General features: G+C 36.5%; 1 protein-coding gene across 1 annotated transcript in view; it reads right to left on the reverse strand.

Moving 5' to 3' along the window:
- LOC144233587 (complement factor H-like) overlaps nucleotides 1–27,109 on the reverse strand; it is a 101,305-nt gene that overhangs the window by 8,526 nt on the left and 65,670 nt on the right. Inside the window, exons 10-19 of the mRNA XM_077766569.1 lie at nucleotides 22,395–22,577; nucleotides 20,317–20,490; nucleotides 17,239–17,415; nucleotides 15,537–15,719; nucleotides 15,037–15,219; nucleotides 12,408–12,581; nucleotides 7,436–7,618; nucleotides 6,746–6,955; nucleotides 4,785–4,958; nucleotides 4,094–4,270 (exon numbers count right to left, since the gene is read on the reverse strand). Of these exons, the coding sequence (XP_077622695.1) occupies nucleotides 4,094–4,270; nucleotides 4,785–4,958; nucleotides 6,746–6,955; nucleotides 7,436–7,618; nucleotides 12,408–12,581; nucleotides 15,037–15,219; nucleotides 15,537–15,719; nucleotides 17,239–17,415; nucleotides 20,317–20,490; nucleotides 22,395–22,577 (1,818 nt within the window). The remainder of the gene's footprint in view (nucleotides 1–4,093; nucleotides 4,271–4,784; nucleotides 4,959–6,745; nucleotides 6,956–7,435; nucleotides 7,619–12,407; nucleotides 12,582–15,036; nucleotides 15,220–15,536; nucleotides 15,720–17,238; nucleotides 17,416–20,316; nucleotides 20,491–22,394; nucleotides 22,578–27,109) is intronic.

Consider the following 27,109-nt stretch of genomic DNA (forward strand, 5'->3'; position numbering starts at 1 on the left):
CTGTTGACAATAACCATAGTACAGAAAGAGCCCAAAATGTACATCGATGGATGAAGGGATAAGGAAGATGTGAAATACAGACACACACACACACACACACACACACACACAGGAGTATTACTTGGCAATCAAAAAAAAAAAAAAAGAAATCTTGCCATTTGCAACAATGTGGATGGAACTAGAGGCTATTATGCTAAGTGATATTAGTCAGTCAGAGAAAGACAACATCATATGACTTCACTCATATGGGAACTTCAAGATACAAAACAGATGAACATCAGGGAGGGGAAGAAAAATAATATAAAAACAGGGAGGGGGACAAAACATAGAGATTCTTAAATATAGAAAACAGAGTTGCTGGAGGGGTTGAGGGAGGGGAGGATGGGCTAAATGGGTAGGCGCATTAAGGAATCTACACCTGAAATCATCATTGTACTATATTCTAACTTGGATGTAAATTACAAAATAAATAATTAAAAAAAAATAGAAAATCACTCATTATAGGGGTATCTGAGTGGCTCAGTGTTGTGAGCATACAACTCTTCTTGATTATGGCTAAGGTTATGATCCCGCAATCTGTGAGTTCGAGCCCTGTGCTGGGCTCTGTGATGGCAGAGAGGAGTCTGCTTGGGATTCTCTCTCTCAGTCTCTCTGCCCCTCCCCTGCTCCTGTGCTGGTGTGAGCACCCTCTTGCTCATTCTCCTAAAATAAAGAAAATTTTTAAAAAAGAGATAATTACTTGCTAGGCAAAGGTCAGGAAAATCACAAAAGAGAAAAGATAATCAACAGATGACAACCCTGAGATGATACAATTAATGGAATTATTTAGTGATGGCTTTTAAAAATCCAGTGGGACTTACAGAACTGAAAAATATAATGATGGACTTAAAGAAAAACCTTCTTGCATGGGATCAATCATGGATTACATGACAGGAAGATAAATAAACTTGAATATAGAATACAGATTACTTACTTTGAAAACAAACAGAAGTGGAGAGGGCTTCAGGGGGACCAGTAGGAGTATAGCAAGAGATGGACAACCAGCAAGAGGAAAGAAAGGGGTTAGAGATGAAAAAAAAAAAAGACTTCTGAAAATAATGTCTGAAAATTTCCCAAATTGGGCACAAGGCATAAACATTCATATTGAAATAGCCAAACAGGATAATCTTAAAGGAATTCATGCCGAGATACAGCATAATCAAAGTGAGGAAAACTAAAGAGAAAAATCTCAAAAGCGGCTACACAGAAATTAGGCAAACTCCTAAGGGAAAAAGAGTTCAAGTGTCAGTGGGTTCTCATCTGTATCCACAAGCCAGAGAGAAGTGACAGCATTTTTCAAGTGTTAGAAGAAAAGAAACTACCATCCTTGAATGCTACATCAATGATGCCATCCTTAGGATATAAGGGAGAAATGAAGACGTTCTGAGACAAAGGAAAATGGGGAATATGTCTCTAGCAGATCTATCTTTAAAGAATTGCTATAGAAAATCTTCAGGTAACACTGAAGAGAACAGAGGGACTGAAACTTTATGCAGGAAGAAAGAACAACCAAACTGAGAAAAATAAGAGTATGTATTTTTACTTTAGGAAAAACTGCTCTTTTTCTTAAGCAGTTTGTTATGTTTGTGCAATGTTGTATCATTTCATATGGTCCTCAATATATGTAGAAGAAAGACTTAAGACATTTATGTTTACTGGGGGGAAAAAAAGCATTTATATTTAATGTGGGGAGAGTAAGAGGTGCCTGGAGGACTCAGTCAGTTAAGTGCCTGACCCTTGATCCTCAGCTCAGGAGGTCTTGATCTCAGGGTCGTGGGTTCAAGCCTTGCTTTGGGTTCCACACTGGCTGTGAACTCTACTTAATAATAAATAAATAACATCATATAAAATACAATGTGCAGAGGGTAAATGGACTTAAACGGAAGTAAGGTTTTCAGATTTCACTTCAAGTGTTAAAATGTCAAGACCCAAGGGAAATGATAAGCTATATATGTCGATCTTAATTCCTAGGGCAGCCACTAGTAAAACGATACAATGAGATATGTCCCCAAACAATACAGATATACCAAAATAAAGTTATTTAAAAATGTTCCAAAAGTCCATAGAGATAACAAGGAAAGGAAATGGGAGTGAGAAACAGGAAACACAAAACAAATAATAAAATGCCTACCACAGTCCCAATCTATCAAAAGTTACTTGAAGTGTGAGTAGTTTAAATACTTCAGTGAGAAATGGCAGACTGGACACATAACCAAGAACCAACCACATGGTGTCTAAAGGAAACTCACTTTAAACATGAAAATGTAGGTGGACTCAAAGTAAAAGACTGGAAAATATATCTGCCAGGCAAGAGTTGATTTGGAAAACAAGTGGCTACAGTAGCTCCCTGGTGGCTCCTCTTCTTTCCTAAACTATGAATACTGGAGTGTCCTATGACCGAGTTCTCATACTTTTTCTTCTCTATACACTAATTCCTGGGTTGAGCTCAGCTAGTCACTTTCCTTTAAATACAATCCACCTGCTGACGAAGCCCAAATTTGTATCCCATTTAATGATCACGCCCCAGCTGCCGATTCCATGTCTCCAAGTGGAATTTCATAGGGCTGTCAAATGTCCTCAGCGTATTTTTAGTACATTTATCCCTCAGGAAATAACCGAGTGTCTTAATGCTTAACATAGAGAATTTTCCATGATTCCAGGTGTCCTAATCTGGTCAAATCTTTCATAAAATAAATATATCATATCACTTATTCAGTCCACAAAAAGGGAAAATTGGAGGTTAAGCACCATCATTTTATTTAAGATTAAAAGATGATTCCATGATAACTATTTCATTATATACTTATGTTAACATATTTAGTCCCTAAAATATTCTCTAAGGTTTGGGGGGAAATAAGATACTCCAACTAGGCACTTGGTGGTAGTGTTCAGTTCCCATTTGAACATGTCACTCCTCTGCCCCCAACCAGGTGAAAAGGTTTAATGCATTCATAACCTGCCTTCTGACCTGGTGGGTGGACACTTAGGCATCTCTTCTAGTATAATGGCATTTTCCACTCTGGGTGGATTCACACCGGAGGTATCTTAATAGAAAGAAAAAGAGAGTACCATCTCTAACATAATGATCATTTTGAGTAGCAAATCAACGAATGGGATTCCAAATATATCTCTAAGAGGGTTTTAAATCAACAGTTAATCTGTCATGAAAGACTACTAATTCTAAGAAAGTTATATATAAGATTGAAGAAAAGGAGATAAAGCAATATATTTTATTTTATAAGACTGAAACTTCTATGAAAATGAGAGTTTTTCTGGATAGTTACCTTACGGTTTAGTCAAATCACTATTTCAAATTATATATTTGCAAAATGAATTTATAAACCACAAGAAAATCATAATAAAAAGATTATTTAACATCACAATTAGGCTTGCAATTATCCTGTTTCTGAATGTAATTTTAGGCCTTTAGAAAAATAAACACAACAGCCACTTCCTTAGAGAATAAATGAAGAATTAACACACTTTGAAGAATACCATAGCTGATGGAAGAAGATGGTTAACTGAGGGTCCAAATAGGAGATGAGTGGCAAAATAACAGAAAAATAAATGTATAATTGATAAAAACAGTCTTCAATGATTTTTTTTTTTTTTTTTGCAAATGCTTAAGGACATTTTATGCATAATGTATAATTCACCAGTGAGTTTCAGGTGGATGTAAATTATAATAGACTATAGCTATGATTCCTAAATTGGAGTGTACACTGAATCCCTTGCAAACTGTTAAGACACTTTCAGGGCTGCATCCCCAGAGTTCAGGCAGCCACAGGTCTGAGCGAGCCTGTGAATTTACATTTACATGTCTAACAATTTCCCGGAAGATGCTGATGCTGCTATTCCAGAGACCACAGTTTGAGAACTACTGGGCTTTAACCACTGAGTACACAATTTCATCCCTTTATGTCAAAGCATACACCTTCTTTGACCTGACCTAAAAAATAAACTATGTCCATTTTGTAAGTGATGTTAGAAGGAATTCTTTCTTATATTACTAAAGACATTTAGACAAATAGATTTAAAAATTTTATTGAAGTACCTCTGCATATTGGCTTTCCTATCCATTGGCTGTTAATACACTGTATAGTATTTGGTCCATCCAAAAGGTAATGACTTGGACATTTATAAGTCACTTTTTCTCCTGTCCTATAGAATGCCTTCGGCTGGCCTATGGGTATGGCATTACCAAAGTCGGGTAAGCTAAAACAATCCGTGTCTGAAAGAAAAAGAATATGTACTTGTTCAATAAATATTTGAAAAAACATAATGACTAATAACTATAATGTAAAATAATAGGTACACATCTAACCTGTGAATACTGTGCAAATGTTTTTATAACTTAAACAAAATCTATTATCTTTATTTTTGTCAAATGTGTCAATAAAAACTATATACTTGTAAGGAGATAACAGAGGAACTAACAGCACATTGAATACAGATGAGATCGCTGAGCAGGGAGCAGCTATGATACAGGAACAGAGATGGGGAGTGTGAGGATTTGTATCACAGGAGGTCTCATGTGCACACAAAGTGACACGAAAGTGAAATAATTTGGCTCATGCGGTCACACTTTTATTATTACTACAGCTACTGATTCTCTACTAGAATCCGCAGCTTTCCAGAGATACTTTGTTAAATCCTAGATTTACTGCCTACTTTCCTATTTGTACTATTTATGTTCTGAATTAAGGATATTTATCAACCTTAGAGTAAAATTAAATACACTATACTTTTGCATTCTGGTGGTTGGGACCATTTTCCTCCTAAACATTTTATAAGTGCAGGTCCGTTAATCCCAAAACCTTCGGTGCATTTGTACGTTACTTCTTCTCCATATTGGTAACTGTCTGATACGGGAGATGGAATCCCATGTGGAATCAAATGTGGTGGTCCACAAGGAAGTCCTAAAAAAACGAAAGAGAGAAAGAAAGAATGACTCCATGTTTTACTAGATTTGAAATTTAATTTTATGTACTGGTGGCCATATTTGGTGGTTTTATTTGAATAAAATGATAACACAGGGTCTGCACTCATATCACACAGGTGTACAAATCCTCCCTAAAACCATCATTCTGATGTGTATCCAGCTGGCAACCTGAGTAGAAACTTGATATTGAACATGTCAATACATTTTTGGCTGTCGCAACTTCTTCTAGATATGTTTCCTGAGGCAAGGGAAACAAAAGCAAAAATAAACTACTGGGACTACATTAAAATAAAATGCTTCTGCACAGTAAAGGAAACAATCAATAAAACTAAAAGACAACCTACAGAAAGGGAGAAGATATTTGCAAATGACATATCTGATAAAGGGCTAGTGACCAAAATATATAAGGACCTTCTGAAACTCAACATCCAAAAAACTTATAATCCAATTAAAAATGGACAGAAAAATGAACACACATACATCCAAAGAAGACATACAGACAGCCAAGAGACACATGAAGAAATGAACATCACTGATCATCAGGGAAATGCAATTCAACACTGCAATGAGCTGTCACCTCATACATGTCAGGCTAAAATCAACAAAGAAACGACAAGTGTTGGCCAGGATGTTGGTGTCGGAATGCAAACTGGTGTAGCCACTCATGAAAAAAGTATGGAGATTCATCAAAGAGTTAAACCGTTGAACTAGATTTAGTGATTGCATTACTAGATATTCACTGAGAGAATACAAAAATACTACTTCAAAGGGATACCTGTACCTTGATGTTTATAGCAGCATTATTTACAATAGCTGAGATATGGAAATAGTTCAAGAGTCCATCGATAGATGAATGGATCAAGAAGAGGTTTATATATATATATATATATATATATACACAATGGAATATTACTCAGCCATAAAAAGAATGAAATCTTGTGATTTGCAATGACACGGATGGAGCTAGAGAGTATAATGCTAAGTGAAATAAGTCAGAAAAAGACAAATAACATGATTACACACACTCATGTGGAAGGTAAGAAACAAAACATATGAGCAAAGGGGGTAAAAAAACAGGCAAACCAAGAAACACTCTTAATTATGGTTAACAATGTGGTTACTAGAAGGGAGGTGGGTGGGAGGATGGGTTTAATAGGTGATGGGGATACAGGAGAGCACTTGTTTTGAGCACCAGGTGTTGTATGGAAGTGCTGAATCATCATATTCTACACATGAAACTAATATTACACTGCGTGTTAACTAATTGGAATTTAAACTAAAACTTAATAATAAGAATTTCAATATATTTATGAAAGAAACCATCAGTGTTTTTCAAACCAATAGTGAATAATAGTAAGAGCACTGAGAATTAATCATCTTAAGTACCATGTACTGTAATAACTCAGAAATGACATTATAGGACAAACAAAAATTTGTAAGCAAATTTTTTCAATGACTCAAGGCAAAGCAAACAATACAAGTTGTATAAATGGGAAAGGTATATGAATAGGTAGGTTTAACTGCACTACACATCTAGTTTTCATTAAACAATTGCCAGAATTCAAAGTGAGTCTGTAATGAATCAATGAGATTAGCAGAAAGAGGATAGTACATAAATGTATAAATGAGTTTAGATATTTATCTATGAATGAGTTTATATATTTAGAGACCTAAAGGATTCTTTCTCATGACTTTGATGACAACTGATTATGTTTAATGGATTCTATCAAACATAGAATTGTGGGTTTTGCATACTGTCCTCACCTACACACTGAGGTGGAGAACTCCATTTTCCTATGTGGCACATTATCTCATCTTTTCCAGATATCCTGAAACCATCCTCACAAGCATAATTTAATTTGGTGCCATGTGCATAAACCACAGGTTTCAATGTTGCATCCATTTCTTCTGAAAATTTAGATGCTTTGATGGCTCCATGTTCTATCTGAGGTGGTTGAGGACATGGGTTTTTTTCTGTATAGAGAACAGAGATCAAAAGGGCAAGTTCGGATACAATGTTTAAAAAAAATGCAATCAAATCCTAGTTGAGATTTTAAAATAAGGTGAATTTGAACATATTAAATTACCGAAAAACTGAAAAACACATAAAACTTGCAAGCCTATATGTCTCCAGCAAATCTATGCTAGTATCTGCTTCATTCTTGTCCTATTCATCACAAGGAGTGCAGCAGGCATAAACAGAAATTTTCTACAGTATTCACACTAGTAATATAAGTTTTTTTCTGTTCATTTCATACTAGAAGTGAAAGAATACTGAGTTATTTGTATATTATAGAAGTATATTTGATTATATACTTATAATGTAACTTACTGTTTCAAGATAAAGTGAAGTAGATATAGAGAAAGGTTCTTATCTTGTTCATCTACACAAAGCACAGGGGAATATTAACCTCATTTGAAAGAATGTTATGAAGCAAGTGATGCTTTACTGACCAACACAGTGTGGTATCGACTGCCATCTTCCATCTTTGCATTCGATTTCGTCTTCATCTTGAGTTATATAACCATCCTGACAGACAACAGATACTTTTTCTCCATCCCGATAATTTATTGTCGTTGACATACTCTGAGCATTGGGAATCTGAGGTGGAGGTGGGCATGACTGCATTTGTACTTCTAGAAATATTAAAATTAGATTTCTTGATTAAAATCATAAGTTGAAAATACTAAAAAGAAAATTTAACAGAAAACCTAATAATAATGTATCATAATTGATCAAATAATAATGTTATGCTTAAAAATGTTATGCTCTTCAGCTTGTAGAGCATGTTAATATATCACACGTGGTTTATATTCTCATGGTCTTAATGGTACTATCTTCCTTTTATTCCTTCTGTGATAAATCTTGCATAATTTATGTAAAACTTATTTTAATTATTTTAACCATTATGATGTGCTAACTGAATTGTCTACTCAGTAACAGGCACTAAATAAATATTGAAATCAAGATCTTTTTACAGCTATCCATGATCAAATGTATTCTGATTGGATTAAAATCCTTATAAGATGTGGAATGGAAAATATTAGCCAGAGGAAGAACTACATGTAGTTAATGATCAATTATCTGATACAGGTTCTTGGACAACATATGAATTAGATATGGTCACTAGTGATTTACAGTGTGTTGTTTAAAGTTCAAAACTCCTTGGAGATACTGTTTACTAGCTTGCTGACACTCATTAAAGATATACAGACTGAGGAAATGCACCCTGTTTAATGGATTAGACAGCCTGACTTTAGTTCTATGATCAGCAAGGTATACAAGATTTCTTTGCAAACTTGAGTTTAAGCTCCCATAAAGCTGAGATACCTCACATGTATCGTGGCCGTTCATAATCTGAAGACAAAGCATGTCCTGTTCAGCTGAGGGAAGACTCTGGATGACTTATACCTGGAGGCTTTCGGAACTCTCTATGATACCTTGAGTTTGCTTTCTCCTGTTATGCGTTTATCTCATTTAAGACCTTACATGAGTGTACACTGGGAAGTCTGGTGAGTCCTTTCAATTATCCGATATTTTGTATTCAATTCAGAGAAACTGTTGATGGAATATAATTCATTCATGCTGACTAATATTGTCATGTTTTCTACCTTTAGATAGATGTAGGAATGTTTTATATTTAATCAAAAGTTTTTTCTTATTTCTGTTTAAATATCTTGGCATATTTTTTCAATGTATTCTCAAGGATTTTTTTCTTCTATATGTGCTGTGTAATCAGTTTTGTCCTAATGATCTTAGTTTGTACTTCCTCTTGATACATTTTCCAGACGTTAGTCTGGCAACTAAATATTCCCTAAAGGCAAAATCATTATTCTACAAATCCTGTGTTTATGCTTTTTGAAAAGCTTCTTTGTATTTTTGCACTTATTAATTATTTGTATTTTATATTTTTACATTAAAAAAAATTATTCTCTACTACTGTTGTAGTTCTTTGTACAACAAACATACCACAAAAATGCTGCTCATGGAGGATAAACTTATTTAGGATAAAATGAATATTTGGAAATTCAGCAAGAAAATTCTCATTAACTGACAGGTCAAAAATGAAACTGCAAGGAATATTAGGAAACATTTCATAGAATTCAATGAAAATGAAATGTATATAAAAATGTTGAGACTGGGGAGCCTGGGTGGCTCAGTCGGTTAAGCGTCCGACATCAGCTCAGGTCATGATCTCACGGTTTGTGGGTTCAAGCCCCGTGTCAGGCTCTGTGCTGACAGCAGGCTCAGAGCCTGAAGCCTGTTCCAGATTCTGTGTCTTTCTCTCTCTCTGACCCTCCCCTGATCAAGCTGTCTCTAGCCCTCTCTCAAAAATAAAAAAAAAAAAACATTTAAAAAAATGTCGAGACTGCTACAACAGTTTTAGGAGGAAAAATGAAGTTAATCCTTAACAGTAGGATGTTCTAAACCCAAGTATTAATTTTCTATATTAAGAAACAGAAAAAGTAAAATGAAAATAAAAGTAAGTAGAAAAAAAAATTAATCCCATAGAGGAGAGATTTGAGAAGGACAAATAGAAAAGAGAAAATAGAAAAAATAGTGAATGTTAATAAGGCTAAGAAATAGAATAGAGAGTATTTGGAGAAAATCCAGTGTTAAAATTGGTTATGTGGAAATGTTAATTAAGTTGTAGGAAAAAAATTCAGGAAAATAATCTAGATAAAAACGAAAAATAAATATCAAAGTTAAGAATGAAAGAAGAGTTATCAGCAAAGAAACAATATAATTAAAAGGAAAACAGAATATGAAAGGAATATTAGAAACAACTGTACACCAGTCAATTTGATAAATGAGAGATTTCTTGAAAAATACAACTTCCTTTCTTTGACAAGAGACAATAAGAAAATCGGAATTTTCATTATTTATTAAAGAAACTGAATTCTTCATCAAGAAAACGTGCAAAAAAGCAAATGATATATCAGATGACTTTGTACATAAATTCTATCAATCATTTAAGATAAAAATAATGAAATAAAAAGTGTAATTACGTGTGTGTGTGTGTATATACATATTTGTCTATTTGTTTTATGAGGCCACACAAATACTGATAACAAAACTTGGGAGAGGCATTAAAAGAAAAAGCATGTATAGATTAAGATCTCCCTGAGTATAGATGCAAAACTTCTTAAAACCATGTCAGCAAATTGAGTATATGAAAATATAAAAGAGTTACCTCTAGGAATAAGAGATTTGGTCAACATTCAAAAAGTTACATATATAATTCACTAGATTAAAAGAGTTAATAAAGCCATATTATCCATAAAGAGCATTTAAAAATATCCAAATTGGTTGATCATAAAATTTCTCACTCAGCTCAATAAGAATAGAGGGAATAGTTCCCTTAAACTGATAAAGGGCATCTACAAAAACCCTAAATTGACATTACAATTGTGGTACAATGTCCAATATCCTCTCTCTGTGGTCAGGAATAGGACAAAGATGTGTCTTCTCATCACTTCCTTTCAACAGATTACTGGAGGCCCTAACCAGTATGATTAAAAAAAAAAAAAATCGGGGTGCCTGGGTGGCTTAGTTGGTTAAGCTTCCGACTTTCGCTTAGGTCACGATCTCACGGTTTATGGGTTCGAGCCCCGCGTCGGGCTCTGTGCTGACTGCCAGCTCAGAGCCTGGAGCCTGTTTCAGAGTCTGTGACTCCCTCTCTCTCTGACCCTCCCCTACTCATGCTGTCTCTCTCCTAGAAATAAATAAAACATTTAAAAAAAAAAATCAAAATCAAATAGACTGGCAAAAATGAAATCTTGGAGTAGCGCTGATATAGTTGCTTACACAAAATTGAAACAGATCTACGAAACAATTCCTAAAATGAAAAATACAGCTTAGTAGAGTGTCAGACTATAAAATCAATATGCGCAAACCAAGTGTGAGGGCAAACGCATAAAAAGATCCTGAATTCTTCTCCTCCCACAGACACACTGAATCTACAGGTACACAGGCAACAATATCCAGTGGAAAGACCTGAAAACCAGCTGAAGCGCTCCTGCACAACAGACAGTAAGCGGGCCACACTGACATGCGCAGGAGAGTCAGGAGCACAGTCTGGAACGAGCCCCCTCCCCTGGCAGGGCTGCACACATTCAGGAGGCATCTCACTGATCCAGAGCTTCTCCCTGAGGAGTAAGGGGTTTGCTCCCCACATTAACAGCCCAAACCCTGGGATCGGAAACAGGAAGATGAGCCCCCAAAATGTCTGCCTTTGAAAACCAACAGGGCTCTCATTCCAAAGATCCAAAGGGCTGTAGAGAACTGAGATCCTTTTCTTTAAAAAAATTTTTTAATGTTTGTTTATTTTTGAGAGAGAGACAGAGTGTGAGAGGGAGAGGGGCAGAGAGAGAGGGAGACACAGAACCTGAAGCAGGCTCCAGCCTCCAAGCAGCTTGCACAGAGCTTAACAAAGGCTCAGAGGTCAACAGGGGCTCAGACTCACAAACTGTGAGATCCTGACCTGAGCTGAAGTCAGATGACTAACAGACTGAGCCACCCAGGCATCAAACGGGATACTTTTCTCAAAGAGCTTGCACCCAGACTCACTACCCCCAGGGGCCCTAGGCGAAAGAACAGTCTGAGAAACACCTAGACATATGAGGAGGAGATTCATTTGCTCATCTTAAAGCATCTGCTTGAGAGGCAGGCATCTGTTGGGACTCTTTCCGGGATGGGGGTGCTGGCAGGGGCCATTTCTACATGTTCCCTCTACCTTGATGGCAGCGGTGGGCGCAGTCCAGCCCAGTGCTCTCCTGTGGCTTCATCAATGCCGGTGAGCGTGCCCCAGCCCCGCATTCTCCTGCCTCCTTAAAGTCGGCCAGCAGGCTCAGTCCACAGAGGGGACACTCCTTGACCCCCAGGCTCTAGTGGCCAGAAGGACTTGCATTTCTGGGGCCTGCAGGCCTGGAAGATTCAGAGACAGAACTCTTGGTGGGCCACTACCTCCAGGGTACTATATAGCAGCCTGAAACTCAAGCCCCGGCTTTCTGGGGAAAAGGCCTAGTTCTTTGTCTTAGAACGTCAGCCTGAGGGGTGGACTTCAGATTTGCCTCACATCTGGAGGCCACCGAGGTGCTCTCAGGGAATGTGGCCCAGGGGGATGCCATCTTTGTGCTCTCCTCAGCCTCACGGGAAACCAAACCACTAATTCTTAAAGATACCTGATCGGATGTTAATTTAAGGCCATCAAGTTTCTGGGTGGTTTGTTGTATAGCTGACTAAAGCACTGATGCAATTAACATTTAGAAATGATGTTTTTGTTACTTTCTAAATTCCCTTCCAGCTTGAAAGTTATTTGTAATAATAAATTGCTAAACGTATTAAAAAGATGCCGAAATACTGCTTTAGCAAGTTAGGATGAAACAGACTATGATTTTGAAAATACTATAAACAAGAGCTTACCTGTGCAGCTTAGTTTAGGGTCCCATCTTCCATTAATGCACGTTGAGTGTTTCTGTTCTAATTTTCCTTTACATCTGTAACTTATGTTCTCATTATGATCAAATTCGGTCTTATATAATGGATTTGCCTCACGTATAGTTAAGCTGTATTCACACGTCTCAAGTTCATTCGTTGCTAGAAAATGAAAGTATTTCCTTGAAAAGACTAACTGTAAGCATCAAAGCAACTAAAGAAAAAAATAGCTTAGACTCAATACTATAACGAAATTAGAATTTAGGCCAATAAATCCCACAACCAAGTTATTCCTGATCATATTGCATGTGATGAGCTATTTATTATGTCTGAACATAAGTCCTGTGTCTGTTCTTTGAAGTTTCAGAGAAAATGTCTGTCATAAACATATTCTGCACTTTGGGGATTAGAAAAGCAGAAGAGGCTCACTTTTTTGGATGATCTATACACTGAACAGTCATCACCTGATTAAACTTGGTCTCATTTATCTGAGGAATTAGAATATATGAAGTTTCTAGTTTAAATATATTTTTCAAAAAATATATTTTTTCATTTATGGTAATTTAATAAGTATATCTAAGATGCATTATATAAAATGTGAGTACTTAAGTAGATCTTTTGCAATATCACTAAAATGGGACAAAACTTGGACTAAGAAATTAGATGCTTCAAGTCACAACTTGTTTGCTGCATATACCGTACAATCTTTGAAAAGCTATTTTATATACCAGGTCTACTTATAATTCAATAATAGGTGGCCTGGAGTAAATTTTGTTGGCTCTAATATAACAACTTTTTATACAACTACATACTTCAACAATTCAGTGAAGACTGGAGTGCTTTGTAGATCTGATAAAATATCAGTTGATGTAGGTCTTTGGATTTATTAATAATTACCCAAGAAGTTAAGATTTTGTGGGGTGCCTGGGTGGCTCCGTCGGTTAAGCGCCGACTTAAGCTCAGGTCATGTTCTCATGATTCATGGGTTCAAGGCCTGCATAGGGATCTGTGCTGATAGCTCAGGGCCTGGAGCCTGCTTTGGATTCTGTGTCTCCATTCTCTATCTCCCCTCCCCTACTCCCTCACTGTCTCTCTCTCTCAAAAGTAAATAAACATTAAAACAGTTTTAAGAAAGTAATTATTTTCTAATACAATAAAAAGATAAAAACCAAGGAGAATAATTCAAAACACACTAGAGGCTGAAAATTAATTCTGTTTTTAGGGCTTGTCCTCAGTGTTGAGGGAGGCAAAACAAGGTGTTCTTCAGGTGATAGTAACTGATCTGTAGTCCAAAGGGGTGGTGCTGGGTGTTGTCATGGTCCTATGATTGATTGATTGGTTTCTGAAAGAATTTCCTTGTTTCTTAGGAGAAAATAAACATTTTGAGAAATGAAAACGTAGACTAGCTTGAAGTACAAAATAAACACTGAGCAGAGAAAATTAGAGTAACATCTATGATAGTTAAAGGGGGATTATGTTAAACTTGCATACAGGTAGAAGATGAACCTTAGGAAGGCAAACTCTGAGATCTAAGAAAAGTAAAAAATGAAACATGTTTTAGTATAAGAGTGAAAAGTTGAGAGTTTTCATGCCTGTTATAACCTTAGGTTTTCCCCCATATAAAATGAGGGAAATCACTTGTGGATATAGAAGATGAGAAAAATGAAATCTGGTCTTGAAGGACTGGCAATACTTCTTATGGGAATCTGTTTTAGCAAAAATGTAAGGATTAATAAGGAACAAAACTTACTGATTCAGTCAGCAAACTCCTATTTAATGTCTGCTCTATGTTCACCAGTCTTTTGGATGTTGGGAATACATCATGAACAAAACAGGTGTAAATCTCTGCTCTCATGAAACATGAGCCTAAGCGCTACCTTCTCCTCGGAACAATTAATGCCTAGAAATCTGCTGGATGAGTAAGCTTGGCCATCCAGGGCTCTCTTTGAATGTAGGATCTAGGAAAACTCTAGGAAAGAACTCATTCTAAGGGAAAAATGAAAAGGGCCCCCAATATTTTCCCTGTCAGTCATCCAAGACTTGCTCATCCAAAGTGAGGTGAAGTCCATCAATCAGGCTTGTTTCCTGGCCCTACCCTGTCTCTTCTGACTGACTTTTACTCCTAACAGAGAGGGTCTGCAGCTCACCCATCCTTTGGCACATTAACTTTTGTTGCTGCATTTGAAAACAGACTGAGAAATCCTTAGAAGCTTTGAGAGAGGCAAGATTCCTATAGGGATGTAGCAAGTGGGTGTTTTCTTATCTTTATCTGTTTTCCAAGGCCTGAAACAAGAGTGCCACATAAAACAAAACTGGGATTTATGTATATATGGTTCTATTTACCTGGCAATTAATGTTCAGATTTAAACCATACAAATAAATATAAGTAAAATTAAGCTTCACACTTAAAAACAATGTTAATATCAGGGATAGAAAGGGCAATAAAACTCTCTTGCTAGGTTATATTTCTCCTTTGTAGAATATCAGCAATCATTATAATTTAAGACCTGACATTTTCAAGCATATATCTAAGTTTCAAAACTACGTTTGCAAATATCATTTTTACAATAAAAACATTACATTTCATTCACTGTCTATTTGAGAAGTGTCTTCTCACCAATGCACTGAGGAAGTTGGGTCCATAGTCCACTTATACATGTAATTGATTTTTTTCCAATCATTGTGAATTCTTCTCTGCAACTGAACTCCACTGAATCTCCATGGTGATAGGGAGGGTTAGAAGCCTCGACAGCATAGCCATATTCAAGTTCAGGTATCTCTCCACATGTACTCTCCACCTCTGTGAAAAGTTTCGAAAAATATGCTTATTTATTAAATACAGTTTCTATACTTATATAAATACAAAAGTTTGCTTTATTTAAATATTAATATATATTTTTTGTTTTTTATTTATTTCTGAGAGAAACAGCATGAGCAGGGGAGGGTCAGAGAGGGAGACACAGAACCCTAAAAAGGCTCCAGGTCTGAGCTGTCAGCACAGAGCCCAACATGGGGCTCCAACCCACGAACTGCGAGATCATAACCTGAGCCAAAGTCAGATGCTTAACCGACTGAGCCACCCAGGTGCCCCTAAATATTACACATTTTATACATTACCAATACAAATCGGCAAGTCTGTCCATTGTCCATCAACACACTGAATTTTATTAAAACCCTTCATCAGGAATCTAGGATTACACACATATTCCACCAATTCACTGTGTTGATAGTTTTCTCTCTCTGTTTCTTTAACTTTTCCGTTAAGGAGTTGAGGAGGTGTAGAACACTGTTTTGTTTGCTCTAGAGGAGAAATACTGTGTAAATAATTATCAAATTACCTATTTGACAACTTAAAAACCAATAACATGGAGTGGATTTTTTTAACAATTTAAATACCAATAAAACGGAGGAGATTATAGCCTCCTGAATCAATAAAAAAACAAATAGTGCTTAAACCAGAAACATGTTTCCAAGTTGTTTTTAAAAAATTTTAAGAGAGAGAGAGAGCATGAGTGGGGGAGATGGGCAGAGAGAGAGAATATTAAGCAGACCCTATGCTCAGTGTGGAGCCCAACATGGGGCTCGATCCCATGACCCAGGGATCATGACTGGAGATGAACTGCAGAGTGTAATGCTCAATGACTGAGTCACTGAGGCACCCTAACCCAGTTCTATTACTTACACTGAACTAGTATATTGGAAGTATATTGAAACCCAGAAAATATGTTTAATAATCTAGATTCTAAAGATGTGTGCAAACCAGATACTCAATATGGCTATGTAAATTATATAGCAATATTCTTATTCCATGGTAACATTTCATCAAAACTGTTTGAGAAATGTCATCATTTGAGGCAAACATTTTATCAACATATTTTATTTAAACATTTTTAAACATCTTATTTATTTTTGAGAGAGAAATAGAAACAGTGTGAGCAGGGGAGGGTCAGAGAGAGAGGGAGATACAGAATCTGAAGACAGGCTCAAGGCTCTGAGCTGTCAGCACAGAGCCTGACGCGGGGCTCAAACCCACAAACCTATGAGATCATGACCTGAGCTGAAGTCAGACGCTTAACTGACTAAGCCACCCAGGCGCCCCTTATCAACCTTTTTTAACTTTGATGTAGCCTTACATGTGATTAAATTCTCTGAATTGATTATAAATTGCTTGAATATTGTTTAGACACCCAATGAAACTTGAAATAAAGCCCATGCTATGAAGTTTCAATATTAACGGTGGAAGTATAGGCAAAAGGAAAAGTAACACATGTGTTAGACATCATATATGTATCTATGGATACCGCACTACACATATCAAGAAACAACTGAAGATTTGTTTTCTTTGTTAATGTTTACTTATTTTTGAGAGAGAGAGAGAGAGGGAGAGAGGGAGAGGGAGAGAGGGAGAAAGGGAGAGAGGGAGGGAGGGAGAGAGGGAGAGAGGGAGAGAGGGAGAGAGAGAGAGAGAAAGAGAGAATGGGGCAAGGAAGAGCAGAGAGGGAGACACAGAAGCAGGCAAGCAGGCTCCAGGCTCTGAGCTGTCAGCACAGAGCCTGATGTGGGACTTGAACACACCAACATGAGATCATGACCTGAGCCAAAGTCAGAAGCTTAACCAACTCTGCCACCCAGGCGCCCCAAGATTTATTTTGTGAACAAGAAAATCTGAGCTATCTATTACCTAACCCATGTCCTGGTTTAATGCATTAGATTCCAGACACACACTTGAAGCCAACAGAAAATTAAGAGTGGAAACAAAAAAAAAAGTTGATATCCAAATCCTAATTTTTGTTTTAGCAACTGGAAGATAAATATTCACCTTTACATGTTGGAAGATGAGGGGACCATCCAAATTCGTAACACTGAGCTGAATCTGGTCCAACTCTTTTAAGTCTTTGTCTGCAGAAGAATTTCAACACGTCTCCGATTTTATATTTGTCTTTTTTGGGATCAGTAACTAAGTATTTTTCTATTTCAGGAATCTTGCATTCTATTTCTACAAAAAGAGTAGAATAATTTAGTGAGAATATATAAGTAAACATTGCCAAACTAAATTTTACATGTGTCTTATAAAAATGAGGTGCTGGGTACTGCTTATACAGAGGAGCAACAGAAAATATTACATTTTAGGTTTTATATACCATTTAAACTCATGAGGGACCCTGAGAAATAGTGAGGCATTAAAGAGCAATATATGTAAACTGAAAATTTATTTGTAAGGTCAACTTGCTTATACTGGATCTGATTTTTTTTTTAATTTTTGTAATGTTTATTTTTGAGAGACAGAGATAGAACATGAGCGGGGGAGGGGCAGAGAGACAGGGAGACTCAAAATCCGAAGCGGGTTCCAGGCTCTGAGCTGTCAGCACAGAGTCCGATGCGGGGCTGGGACTCAGGGGCCATAAGCTCATGACCTGAGCTAAAGCCTGACGCTCCAGCCACTGAGCCACCCAGGTGCCCCCTGGGTCTGATTTTATAACTAACATTTATAAATATAATGTTATATTGTTTTCTATTTTCATAACATCTAAGTATTCTGTATTTTAAAAAAAACCCCGATGCTACAACTTTAAAATCGCACTCAAATAAGAATTGGTAGTTTTGTTTAATGTAAATAGAATGGGAGAACCAGAACACACACAAAGCATTTCTACCTTGTCTTAAAGAAACTATTAGTCGCGGAGGCNTCGAATTAGGGATGTCTAGAATCATACCTTCCAATTTGTCATGTTTGTGGCATTTTTGGCGTTCTTGAATATTATTCAACATGCATTTTTCTAATTAAGAATCTTCCTATCTTGCTAACTAATTACAAATTAGAATTTAAATATTAAAATTATACTAAAAAGAAAAACAGTCCTTTGAAATACTTGAGCCTTTGTGAATATGAAGACATTTACAGACAAGGAAGAGTGAATGAAGCTGCAAGTAAGCTTGGCTGTTGCCCTAAGATACATGTTTAGCCAGCTGAGGGAATTGGAATTTGCTAGAATTTGACCAGGCTGACTGCACTGGACTCACTTATACTTCCTCATCCTTCAGTCGTTTTCTTCTCTCCACATCTAGGAGAACATTCATTCCAAAATATTTTCTTCTCCCAATTCTATGGGTCCTCTTTTTTGCTATCTACTCTGCTGTCTGTTCCTCTTCTACCTGACACCTAAACGTTGGGATGCTTCATGGCTCGGTCTTTAGCTCTCTTCTCTTTGTATTCTGTATTCTTTTCCAATTTCATATCCTCATTTCTGCAGTGACAATTCCAGATATGTATCTCCTCCCTAAACCCACATGTTTTGATTGTCCAATTTTGATTGCCCATGGGCAACTCAACCAGAATGTGCTCAAGCCAACAGTTGGGATGTTCCTCCCAAAAGGATCTCCCTTTGTTCGCCACCTTACAAAAATGCACTACCATTTATCTGTTTATGAAAAAAATTAAAAACAAGACAGTGAGTTCCTTGATTATTACTCTTTCCTACACCCACTGTATTTTCCACCAAAAGAACATATTTTGAATGTGTTCTGCTTTGCATCTCATCAGCCATCATCCTATTCCATACCATATTCATGCTGCATAAACTCTGGAATCTTCTCTTCCCCACCACAATCACATAATATGGGGGAAAGAAACTTTTTAAAAATCTAAGTAAAATTGGGGGCGCCTGGGTGGCTTAGTCTGTTAAGCGTCCGACTTTCGCTTGGGTCATGATCTCGTGGTTCGTGGGTTCGAGCCCCGCGTCAGGCTCTGTGCTGACTGCCAGCTCAGACTCTGGAGCCTGTTTCAGTCTGTGACTCCCTCTCTCTCTGACCCACCCCAGCTCACGCTGTCTCTCTCTCTCCTAGAAATAAATAAAAAACATAAAAAAAAAAAATCTAAGTAAAATTGTCTTACTTCATTCCTTAAGACTCTTTTATGGCTTTTTATCAATCATAAAGGTAATCTAAATGTGCTGATAGGTCTGGAAAGTAACCTGAGTTATCTTTTCCTTGTCCCCTAATGAGGCTTAGTTCATAAAATTCTCCCACAACTTGAGTAGAATCTGCTCACTCCGAAACTTCTCAAATATTCTTCTGTTATCAAAGTTTTGCACATACTGTTCCCCTGGCGTGAACACTCTATAGCCACTCAAGTTTTCCACAGATTCAAGTCCTACTCCTAATCCTGGAATGCAGTGGATTAGCAAACATGAAAGAGATTCATGAAATAGTCCACAGAACCTGTCCATGTCAGAAATAAAGAGCTTCTCTCAGGGCCTGCAGAAATTAGCACTCAAGGCAGAAGGTATAAAAGCAGAAACTCAGGAGTAAAACAGCTGAGGAAATTGTGAGAAACTATAATTTTGGTTTTCTTATACCACACACACTAAAAGAACTCAGTTTTAAATACTATGAAATCCTGCATTTAGAATAACAAACACAATTATACTTTGTTTACACATCTCTCATGTATATGGTAAACATTAAAAAAGTTAAAAAGATAGATTTCCATTTTGACCAAATTTGCATTATTTAAAGTCATTTTTAAGGAGTAATGATTAAAAGCAAGGTGTCTTCTTCTGATTGAATGTAAACTAGGAGAAGAGGGTGTTTGAAAGCCCAAAGGCAATAATAATCTCTCTTTAGCACGGTACATTAGTGGATGTTTATTTGTTTTTGGAGACAGAGTGAGCAGGAGAGGTGGAGAGAGAGGGAGACACAGAATCTGAAGCAGACTCTGAGTTGTCAGCACTGAGCTCCACACGGGGCTTGAACCCAGAGCTATGAAATCATGGCCTGAACCAAAGTCTAATACTTAATCGTCTGAGCCACTTGGGTGCCTCCAAAATGGAATATCTTACACACATTTTGTTAATTTTGTTAATCCTTAAAAAAAAATACCTGGAAAAATGCTACTTACCATAACATATAGGTTTATGAGACCAACCATCGTTACCACACACTATTGAACCTGTGCGCCCATGTTGGCTTTCGTATCCATCGTGGCATTCATAGTCCAGCTTGTCATTGAGTTTAAACCACGTGCCATTGCTTTTGGCTTTAGAATTCTCAAACACTGGCTTGTAACAAGATTCTAAGGGATAAGAGAATTGAAGATTTCATTTCTAATATTATTTAATGGACGATGTAATTGAGTCTCATCCGAAGGAGGTACAATAAGCCTCATCAATTACTATGTGCTAGTAAATTCAGTATCATATTGAAATAATCTAAGAATTCCATTGATAAATTATTGTCCTGAAAGTTATTCAAAATGAAAAAATGCATTTCTACGTAGCAGTTTTCTTATTGCTTAAATACTCAGAAAGTTTATATAAGAACACTTTTCTCTATTATATTCTGTGTTTATGCCATGCTTGTAATAAAATAGAATATTACAGATATATCATACTTTTCCTAGCAAAGCAGAATACGATTTTATGAATTAAGACACCAAACTCATCAGCGGTGTGGCAAATCTGCCAGAGAAAAATGGATTAGTTGAACAGGATTGGTTTCCAAAAATGCAAGTTAATTTTTCAACATTCAATAAAAACTCTACTTTAAAACATAATAATTTCTGAAGCTCACATGCTAATTTTCTTTCCCAAATATTTTCCTAATGGGTGTATATTCTATTAAACTTACCAAGATTTAATGGAGAGAAACTCTAGTATTTACAACTAGTTATAAGAAAGTAAAATGTTAAAAGCTTCAATTATTGCTAACAGTATGGTAATAAAGATTTAATAATTCATCTCAAATTTTATACTGTGTTATGTAGTGATGTACCTTAAAGCTTTAAAAATCAAAGCAAAACTACACCAGTGAAAAAGAGACAGAACGAAAGAGAGATTAGTGTTATAATGGATATATATATACATATATATATATATATCCATAATAAGTGTTATAGTGGATATATATATATCCATAATAAGTGTCATAATGGATAGTTAATTAAAAGTTAGTATAAAATGAATTTTATATGGGTCCCACTTTTACCATTTTTCCTGTGGCTAGTGCTCTTAGTAAACAAGGAAAATTGAAAAAAAAAAAAAAAGGATATGCAAACAGTAGAAAGGGATATTCAAATATCCACTTCACTTAAAGTGAATATGCTCATCATCGGTTCAAAAATATCACTGCATAGCTTTGGAGTATAAGATAAACTGAGGAAATTGTTCATAGAAAATCTTCATAAACATCTAGGGACAGGGAAATCTTTCCACACCGCTGTATTTGGCGCTATCTAGACACATTTCTGTCTCTACTGACTAGATGTTTATGAAGATTTTCTAAGGGGAATGTTTAAAAGTAGACTTACCCTGGATTGTCAAACATAAATTCTACAGTTTAAATTACAATTCTGCACTATGGGCCCAAATCTTCACTTACAAACATAATTTGTATGTCTAGCATCAAAGATTCTGACTTCAAAGTCTGAACACCTAAAATCAGGGACAACAGGCATAAAGGTGTCAGCCACAAATAAATGAGTTTCCAGGAGACTATACATCAGGCTCCCTAACCAGTTTCCAAACCACAGGATATTCTAAAGTGGAAAATAATGTAAACTGAAAGATGTGCTGGTATTACACTCTACAAGTGATTACTCTTAAGAGGCAAAAAATTATATATTTTTTCATTTATCTTTTCTTTTTTTTTTAAACTTTTTAATGTTTATTTATCTTTGAGAGAGTGAGAGAGACAGAGAATGAGCAGGGAAGGAGCAGAGCGAGAGAGGGACACAGAATCTGAAGCAGCTGCAGGCTCTGAGCTGTCAGCACAGATCCCGACGTGGAGCTCGAACCCACGAACCGTGAGATCATGACCTGAGCCGAAGTCGGACACTTAACCGACTGAGCCACGCAGGCGCCCCTTCATTTCTTTTCAAATGGGAACCATGTAAGCCCTTCCCCCGAGAAAAGAATTAACTTAGAGGAAACTTTGGTCAATGCATCAGGATAATGACTATGGACATAATAAATTACTCACTAATACATGTGGGTTGAAGTGACCATCCACTTTTCAGACATGTAATTGTTCCTGAAGGTTTACCATCTGGTGTTACATATCCTGGTTTACACTGATACTGTGTTTCCGTGTTTAAGGAGTACGTTTGTTCATATTCAGAAAAAAATCCATTTTCAATTGTTATCTCTGATTTTGAACATGTTTCTGAAAGGCAAAATGTATAATGAAAACATAAGCATATAAATAAACATTTTTATAAAGCTTCAATATAACAATATAAAAATAAAGTGTCATTTATAAATGAAAACCTAGAAAAATCCAAATCACTCAAATTCTTATGACAGCAAAAATAAGCTATGAAGATATTAAATCAAGATAGTTTATTAAATTGTTTTTGGAATGAAGTACGATTTAGAATACTCAGAACCCCTTCTAGGAAATATTTAGGAATCTGTTGGTCTAATGGATCTGGAGTCCTACAGCATGTCAGAGGTGCACTGGCAATGGGTCCTTTCCAGGCACTTTAAAAGAATATTGCTGACTCATGATTTCCTAAACAACCCCAGCACTCAGTTAACTAATTGGGGTTATCTCAGTTCAGGTGACGATCTCAGAGAATCTGCCACCATAGCTACCACCACTGTGAGAATCTGAAATGTTTGTCACCATATTTGGGTGCTTAAAACCATATGGATACATGGAGTTCAATGAGTATGACACAGATCAACACATTCATTCGTGTTCTAAGACCAAAATGATGATTCCTCAAATTATGTGTAGCTTGACTTGAAACAATAAAAGACTTCTGTCATTTACAAGGTCTTCACAAAGTACAGCTTTATTTATTAAATAGCCCACAGATAATGAAGAAATCAAGAGAAAATATGAGCTATATATTTTTTCATAATTGGTCACTGGTAATTTTATCTTCACTTGGGGTGCCTAGTACACTGGAAATGGGGTAATTGGAATACTAAATACTCAGGATAAGGACTAAAGTATATAATCTTTTTTAAAAAAGAGATTAAATCTTTTGAATTGAATGATAAGAAAAACATTTTAAATAAAATTTTGTGAGATGATAATAAAGAATTCTTAGAGGGAAATTTTACCATTATATGAATACGATAGGAAAGAACAAAGAATGAATATCGATCATCAGAAAATGATAGCAAACAAAACCCAACATAAATATAAATTTGAAAATGACAGAATAGTGACAGTGAGCTGGTGGAATAGGGTATTTCTTATTCTCTATTTGATTTATTTCCACTCTAATCTTTATTATTTCCTCCCTTCTAGATCTGGGTTAGTTTGTTCTTTTGCTAGTTCCTCAAGGTATGAAGTTACATTGTAAATATACAATCTGCTACTTTAAGCTAAATTGTTTTATGTTTATTTATTTTGAGAGACAGCCAGAGAGTGCCCTTGCAGATGTGTGGCCCGTGTGCACACACACACACACACACAAGAGGGTAAAGAGCAGAGAGAGGGAGAGAGAATCCCAAGCAGGCTCTGTGCTGCCAGCACTACTGTGAGGCCCAATCTCATGAACTCAACTGTGAGATCATGACCTGAGCCGAAATCAAGAGTTGGACACTCACTGGCTAAGCCACATAGGTACCTTAATCTTTTATTTTAATTTAGGCATTTCTCACTAAAATCCTCCCTCTTTGTACAACTCTTGCAGGATCTCTGAAATTTGTTACATTGGTTTTGTTCTCATTTGTCTCAAAATATTTTTTAAAATTCTCTTCCACTTTCCTCTTTCACCCAAATGTTACTTGAAAGTGTGTTTTGTTTCCACATATTTGTGAATTTTCCCATTCTTTTTGCTGTTACTGTTTTCTAAACTTATCCCATTGTGATTGAACAAGGTACTGCATAGACTCTTTCATGTGCAGTAGACTGTCCTCTTCCACTGTTGGGTGCAAAATTCCATGTATATCTATTAGGTCCACAAAATGTTTACAGTGTTGTTCAAATCTATACCTTCTTTCTTGGATTTCTGTCTATGTATTCTATTTATGATTCAAAGTGAGGTACTGGGGGTACCTGGGTGGCTCAGTCGGTTAAGCGTCCGACTTCGGGTCAGGTCATGATCTCACAGTTCATGGGTTTGAGCCCCATGTTGGGCCCTGTGCTGACAGCTAGCTCAGAGCCTGGAGCCTGCTTCTGATTCTGTGTTTCCCTTTCTCTGACCCTCCCCTGCTCACACTGCCTCTCTCTTGGTCTCTCTCAGAAATAAATAAAACATTAAAAAAATTGAAAAAACAAAGTGAGGTACTGAAGTCTCCTAATACTACTGAATCGCTGTCAATTTTTCTGCTTCAGATCTGTCAATATTTGCTTTATACATTTAGGAATTCCAAGGTTGGTTCCACATATGTTGAAAATTGTTACAATCTTTGTGCTGAATGGATCTTTTATTATTATATAATGATCTTCTCTGTCAGCAGAGATAGTTTTGACAGAAAGTCAGCTTTTTTTTCTGATAGAAAAATAGCTACTCTAACATTCTTTGGTTGCCATTTGCATGAAAATCTTTCTCCATTCCTTCACTTTAGCCTACTGTGTCTTTATTTATTTTAAAATATAATTTATTGTCAAGGTTACTAACATACCGTGTATACAGTATGCTCTTATTTCAGGAGTAGATTCTCATGATTCATTGCTTACATATTAACACCCAGTGCTCTTTCCAACAAGTGCCCTCCTCGATGCCCATCATCTATTTTCCCTCCTCCCTCCCTACCCCCATCAACCCTCAGTTTGTTCCCTTTGTTTAAGAGTCTCATATGGGTTTGCCACCTCTCTGTTCAAAACTATATTTTCTCCTTCCCTATCCCCATGGTCTTATGGTGAGTTTCTCAAGTGTCTCAAGTTCCACAGATGAGTGAAAAGATATGATATCTTTCTCTGAGTGACTTATTTCACTTAGCATAATACCCTCCAGTTCCATCCACATGGTTGCAAATGGCATGATTACATTCTTTCTCATTGCCAAGTAGTATTCCATTGTATATAAAAACCATTATCCTTATCCATTCATCAGCTGATGGACATTTAGGCTCTTACCATGATTTGGCTATTGTTGAAAGCGCTGCTATAAACATTGGGGGTACGTGTGCCCCTTTGAATCACCATTCCTGTATCCTTTGGACCAATTCCTGGTACTAATATTACGGAGTCAAAGGGTAGTTCTAGTTCTCATTTTTTTGAAGAACCTCCACACTGTTTTGCAGAGCAGATGCACCAGCTTGCATTCCCAGTAACAGTGTAGGAGGGTTCCCGTTTTCTCCACATCCTTGCCAACATCCGTTGTTTCTTGAGTTGTTAATTTTAGCCAATCTGACTGCTGTGTGGTGGTATCTCAATGTGGTTTTGATTTGTATTTCCCTGCTGATGAGTGATGTTGAACATCTTTTCATGTGTCTGTTGGCCATCTGGATGTCTTCTTTGGAAAAGTGTCTATTCATGTCTTCTGCCAATTTCTTCACTGAATTATTTGTTTCTCAGGTGTCGAGTTTTTAAGTTCTTTATAGATTTTGGATACTAACCCTTTATTCAATATGTCATTTGCAAATATCTTCTCCCACTCTGAAGGTTGCCTTTTAGTTTTGTTGATTGTTTCCTTTGCAATGCAAAAGCTTTTATCTTCATGGGGTCCTACTACTTCACTTTTGCTTTTTTTTTACCTTGCCTTTGGAGACATTTGAGTATGAAGTTGCCGTGGGTGAGGTCAAGAGGTTGTTGCCTGTTTTCTCCTCTTGGTTTTGATCGTTTCCTGTGTCACAATTAGTCCTTTCATCCATTTTGAGTGATTAGGAACATGTCAGTGATGTCCACTCTCTTCACTATTATTTAACATAGTGTTGGAAATCCTACACTCAGCAATCAGGTAACAAAATGATCTGAAAGGCATCCAAATTGGCAAAGAAGAAGTCAAACTTTCACTTTTTGCAGATGACAGGATACTCTACATGGAAAACTTGAAAGAGTCCATCAAAAAGCTGCTAGAACTGACACATGAATTCAGCAGAGTAACAGGATACAAAATCGATGTATAGAAATCAGCTGCATTTCTATACACCAATAATGAACGAACAGAAAGAGAAATCAAGAAATTGATCCCATTTACAATTATACCAAGAACCATCAGATACCTAGGAAAATACCTATCCAAAGAACTAAAAGCTCTGTATGCTGAGAATTCTACAAAAATCATGAAAGAAAGAAATGTGGAGAAGACACAAAAAATGGAAAAATATTCTGTACTCATGGATTGGAAGAATATTGTTAAAACATTAATGCTACCTAAAGCAATCTGCACATTCATGGAATTCCAATCAAAACTGCCCAAGCATTCCTCTCAGAGCTAGAACAAACTATCCTAAAATTTGTATGGATCCACAAAAGACTCCGATTAGCCAAAGTAATGTTGAAAAAGAAAACAAAGTAGGAGGCATAATAATCCTGGACTGTAGCCTCTACTACAAAGTTGTAATCATCAAGACTGTAAGGTACTGGCACAAAAAGAGACACTTGGATCAATGGAATAGAATACAGAACCCAGCAATGAACCCACAAATGTATGGCCAACTAATCTTTGACAAAACAGGAAGGAATATCCGATAGAGGGGGGAAAAAACCCAACCAACCAGTCTCTTTCGCAAATGGTGCTGGGAGAACTGGACAGCAACATGCAGAATAATGAAACCAGACCACTTTCTTAC

This window comes from Crocuta crocuta, unplaced genomic scaffold (genome assembly GCF_008692635.1).
Source record: "Crocuta crocuta isolate KB4526 unplaced genomic scaffold, BGI_CrCroc_1.0 scaffold1664, whole genome shotgun sequence".
NCBI lineage: Eukaryota > Metazoa > Chordata > Mammalia > Carnivora > Hyaenidae > Crocuta > Crocuta crocuta.